The sequence below is a fragment of the Poecilia formosa genome, unplaced genomic scaffold, assembly GCF_000485575.1.
Source record: "Poecilia formosa unplaced genomic scaffold, Poecilia_formosa-5.1.2 Scaffold287, whole genome shotgun sequence".
Lineage (NCBI taxonomy): Eukaryota > Metazoa > Chordata > Actinopteri > Cyprinodontiformes > Poeciliidae > Poecilia > Poecilia formosa.
Window position 1 is genome coordinate 686224 of NW_006800226.1, and position 5076 is coordinate 691299.

General features: G+C 37.8%; 1 protein-coding gene across 1 annotated transcript; it reads left to right on the plus strand.

Moving 5' to 3' along the window:
- Positions 1-6: 6 nt before the first annotated feature.
- Positions 7-1709, plus strand: LOC107838621 (uncharacterized). Its single transcript, XM_016681607.1, has 3 exons — positions 7-370; positions 798-911; positions 1110-1709. Exons 1-3 carry the CDS (start codon positions 97-99, stop codon positions 1493-1495), a joined length of 774 nt encoding a protein of 257 aa, XP_016537093.1. The 5' UTR covers positions 7-96; the 3' UTR covers positions 1496-1709.
- Positions 1710-5076: the final 3367 nt, after the last annotated feature.

The window sequence follows — 5076 nt, forward strand, 5'->3', positions numbered from 1 at the left end:
TCTAACTTAATAAATATATGGGGGGATAGGTCTATCCAGGCCAAACTGGAGGGATCTTATCGGAACCAGGCGGTTTTTACTAGCATTTCACAAGAAATGACCGTGCGTGGGTATAGACGTTCCTGGATCCAATGCCAAAGAAAAATGAAGAGCCTCCATAAAAAATATAAGGAGGCTAAAGACTCAAACAAACGAAGCGGCAGTGGACGTGTCACTTGTCCATTTTACAACGAGTTGGACCGCATTTTAGGAGACAAGCCCAGCGTTCAACCTTTGGACCTACTGGATAGCTGTTGTGCCGAAGAGGAGCAGGAGGAGATGAGCCCAAGTCCTGCAGCTAATACAGCTAGCAGCGCTAGCGCCGATTCAGGTGAGATATTTACACATAGGACTATATTGCACTCATGGAAAAACAGGAATGCTACTTCAGTTTTGGCAATTTTATTTACCCTGGGCTTTATCCTTTGGAATTTTTCTGTCTGAAGCAGCCGGGTATTAACTCACAGAAAAAAGTTGTTAGAAACTTTCTTCTTCTAGTTACAACTTACGCTATTTATCTTTTAAAAACAGTGATGCAACACGCAGCTCAGATTCTGTAAAACTTCTGTGCCTGAATAAAAACTAGGCAGAATGTCTTAATCACATTAATAAGACAAATAAGATATATTAAATAAATGAATAAAAGATTTTTATCCATAACCTATAATAATTTAAATAAAATACTTCTAGGGTGTAACACATATTCATTTTTTTACATATCATGATCTCATGTGTATTTACATATTATGTTTATAAAGGTGATGGGACACTTGCCTCACTGTCGACACCTGCCTCTACCTCAGATGAAAGTTCTTCAACAAGAAGTGAAGATACAGCCTTTAATAGCTGTGCATCTTCCACATCCACTGGCTGTAAGATACTATTTATTTTGTCCAATTATAAACAAACCTTCTACTAACTAAACTGAGGAAGTATTTTGTTAAGGGTGCTTAAAATATATTTGGTATTACCATAAATATAGTTTGAATTGATTGCAGTTTTAAAGTTTTTCTAACTGTAATACAAAAAGATAACATGTAATGGTTTATCTGATCTTTCTCTTAATACAGCTACTTCTGCCAAGAACAGAAAAAGAAAATCAAAGCTGGAGGCTACTCTTGAGGTTTTTGCTGACAAGATCAGTACTGCCCTCAAAAGTGAAGATGCCGATCTTTTGTTGAAGATGCAAGCAGCTCAGCATGAGCACAGTTCTTGGAGAGATCAAACTACCCTCCACAGCAACCATTTTACCATACTCCAATGCCGCCCTCACAGCCTTACAGCCCAAGACAGCATCCTGCTCACCATTCCTCAGTTTCCTATGACTTCTGCTCCATCTCCCACCATTGCTGTGTCCTATCTTCAAGACTTAAGTTCACCACTGCACTTCAATAATGCTCATCCACATGCTCAAAATCTCCCTGAGCCCTTTTTCCAGACACCAGCTGATATGTGAGCTCATTCTCCACCCTTTCAGTTTCAAGATGAGGATGAAATTTAAACCAACTTGAAGTACTTTTGAACAGTACTAACATTTGTTTTGTAGGAGGCACTTTCACTGAATGTTACTCAGTTGCAATGCAATTTTGAGATGAGCAATATTTGTAAAATACTTTGTTCTAATGTTTTCAAAAACAAATTTTAAAAATATTTATGATTTTTATTTATTTATTTATTTTAAAAAAGGTGGTTCAGAATTGTACTCAGAGGCACAGGTTTTTCTTCTATTAAAAAGAAATAAGATTATTGAAAATGTAATTTTTGTTGGTATTCAGGGTTGTGGGATGTTGGGGTTGCTCTCACCTTTTGTCCACCAGAGAGCGTCCTGAGGGTTTTACCTGGAGGGTTGGCCTACAGCTCCGGTTCCAACGCACCTGATGCCAATCTCCTCAGCTCCTATATTAGGAGTGAGTCGCCGTCACTTCACTGCCAGAGTGTCACCTATGTTCGGTACTTCAGGCCCCAGAGTTTTCATCTCTGTTCTGACCGTGTCTAGAAATTCTCCCAGTGAACCTTTGTGTGCTTCTCCCTCAGAGATCCGAGATTGCCTGTGTGCCCAGCAGTGGAATTTCCCACTTACCTGTCCGCCCTCCGACGCCGCCTCTCCAGCCTTCCACTTCCTTCCATCAAACCCTGGACTCCCCAGACGCCCTTTCCCCCCCTCCCGGCTCGGACCCGCTTCCGTTTACTTAAAGAGCCCAAACTGAGCCTGAATTAACCTTACCTGCCCTCCTGTGTTCAGAAAGCTGACGTGAGCCGAGTGAAGAGATCCAGGACCTTAATAATACCTGTCATCTTCCTGTTTTTTTTGTTGTTTTTTTTTGTTTTTTTACAATAAACCACTCACAATAAACTCCTGTGTTCTCAGTTGTGTTCTGCATGTGGGTGAGAAAATTAGAATCCAACATGACAATTTTGTTATTTATTAACGATGTGGTTACATGTAAAACACTTAAAACACCATAAATAAAAATGTGATAACATGTTAAACAGTTGAACTTTGTGAATAAAAATGTGATAATATGTTAAACAGTTGAACAATATAAATACAGCTTTTAATTCAACGCTGCCTACTAAAAAAATCAGTGAGGGCTTCTCTGACTCTTGCAGGTTGTATATCAGGTAAAGAACCTCCTTCTGCTAATCTTTCGAAGGGAAAGACAGGTGCAGATTCTAGGTAGGCCTCACTGTGCAATTCAAATATTATGAAGTGTGCAACATGCACTGATGACAGTGTTGACGGCAGAGATCTCCACATCAAGCCGTTTGCTAAGACATCTCCATCGACTCTTAAGTTTGCCAAATGCACATTCTACAACCATCCTTGCTCTGCTGTGGCGCTCATTGAAGTAGCGTTGATCTGTTGTTAATGTTCCAGTATCCGCATGTCCCTTCAACAACCATCTTCGAATGGGGTAGGCTGGGTCACCTAGCAGCATTATAGGCACTCGAACACCCATTATCTCTTCAGTATTCTAAAATTTTACAGTAAGCAAAAATAAAAAGAAATTGAAANAACTGAACATCACTGATACTCAAAAATCTCACTATTCTCATGCTATTTAACAAGAATTAGGAGGTGGTGATTTTTTCAGAAAAGCAAAAAAGTTATTTTTTTTCATCCTTGATGTTAAATAAAACAGACATTCAAAACAAAATTAAGTGTGTTGCTTTTGTGTCATCAAACAAACTGCCACGAAGTTCATTTGATAACGAACTTTGTGGCAGTTTGTTATCAAAAAAAACACTCTTAACACCCAAGTAATTGTTTATAAAACATAATCTCTTTTGAAATACTTCATATGTGCTTAAGCAATTTACAGTTGGTAAATTTTTGTAAAATCAGAAGTTTACTTTGTGGCTCTTTGCTACCAGAAAACCAGCTCATCCCTTAGCAACTCATTAACACCAAATATTGTTATTGTTCAAAAAGCATAAGATTTCTTCTGCTCTTTTGAAGGTAAAGGTCTTTTTTTATATATATATTAACATTTTTATTGAGAAAGCACATTACGATACAATTATATAATTATACTGATAACGTTCACATTTTTACATGCTTTCTCTGTTTTCTAATTTTGACAAGAGAAAGAAAGAGAAAAAAAAAACAAAACAACAACCAAAACTTAAATGGGAGCGGCGGGGCAGCCTGAGTACCAACCAATAATTGACATATCAAATTAGAGCATAAATCTGAATGACAGCAAGGTTTACAAAAAATCAGACATAACAGGTTTGACATATTCTGTCCACTTTGACCATATCTTGTAGAAAGTGTCTCTCTGCACATTAATGGAAAAAGACAGTCTCTCCAGTACATAGATCTCTTTCACTACATTTATCCAGTCATCAGTTGTTGGAGTTTCCCGTTTAAGCCATTTTCTTGTGAGGGCCTTTTTGCTCCCGGCCAGTAAAATGAACAGAAGTTTTTGATCGTTGTAGTTCAGTTTGTCAACCGGTATGTTACATAAAAATATGCATTCAAAAGTTAAAGGAAAATTAGCTGTGAAGATGTTCTGCAAATGATTATGGATTTGAGACCAATATTGCTGAATGGTTTGGCAGTCCCAGAAAATATGGAAATGATTGGCACCATCCCTTCTACATCTCCAGCAGGTAACACCCCTTCCCGGGTATCGTTTCTGCTTTGGGGTTATGAAAAATCTTATATTTTTCCAGCAGAATTCACGCCAAACCTTCAATCTGTTTGTTGTCCATGGTATCTTACAGATGTGGCCCCAATCGTCTTCTGAAATTGTCAGGCTGGCTTCTTTTTCCCACTTCACTTTAATATAAACAGTGCTGTCCTTCTTGCACCGCAGGATGGCGCCATATAACCTGGAAATAGTTTTGCCTGGTTTTGATTTAGTTAGTAATATAAACGTTTCCACAAATCTCAGATTATGTAGATGTACTTTTAGATCTTTATTAAAATAATTTCTGACCTGTAAAAATCTAAAAAAAGTCATCTGCACATAAATCATGTTTTCTTTTCAGGGTCTCAAAACATTGGAACATCTCCTTATGGACAAAAGAATAGTAATTAGTTAGGCCTTTTGAAATCCACTTCTTGAATCTATCATCATGTTGATTTGGGATGAAATCCGAATCATAAGCGCACCATCTTAAAAGTTTAGAGGCATTTTCTAAACCACAGATTCTAATTGCTTCGTTCCATGCAGATATCTATACTTGTGATATAGGTTCATCTGCCAAATTAATTTTGCTCTGTAATTTTGTGTCAGCTATTATGGCTTTAATCTGTATTGTTTTGACCGTTTTCCCTTCCACATTTTTCCATCCTGCAGTGTAATCCGGACAGCACAAACATATCAAAGGTCTCAACTGAGCTGCACAAAAATATTCTCGTAAACATGGAAGCCCACAACCCCCTTTTTCCTTTTTTAATTGTAAAGTTTTGTATTTGACTCTGGCTTTTTTCCCTTTCCAAATGTATTTGGACAGCATCTTATCCCATTCTACAAATTGTTTTGACGGTACGGGAACTGGCAGGGATTGAAATAAATACAAAAATCG

Coding starts and splice junctions, on each gene's coding strand:
- LOC107838621 (XM_016681607.1), top strand. CDS start 97: ATGACCGTGCGTGGGTATAGACGTTCCTGGATCCAATGCCAAAGAAAA. Junction 371..797: donor CAGCGCTAGCGCCGATTCAG/GTGAGATATTTA, acceptor ATGTTTATAAAG/GTGATGGGACACTTGCCTCA. Junction 912..1,109: donor ATCTTCCACATCCACTGGCT/GTAAGATACTAT, acceptor CTCTTAATACAG/CTACTTCTGCCAAGAACAGA.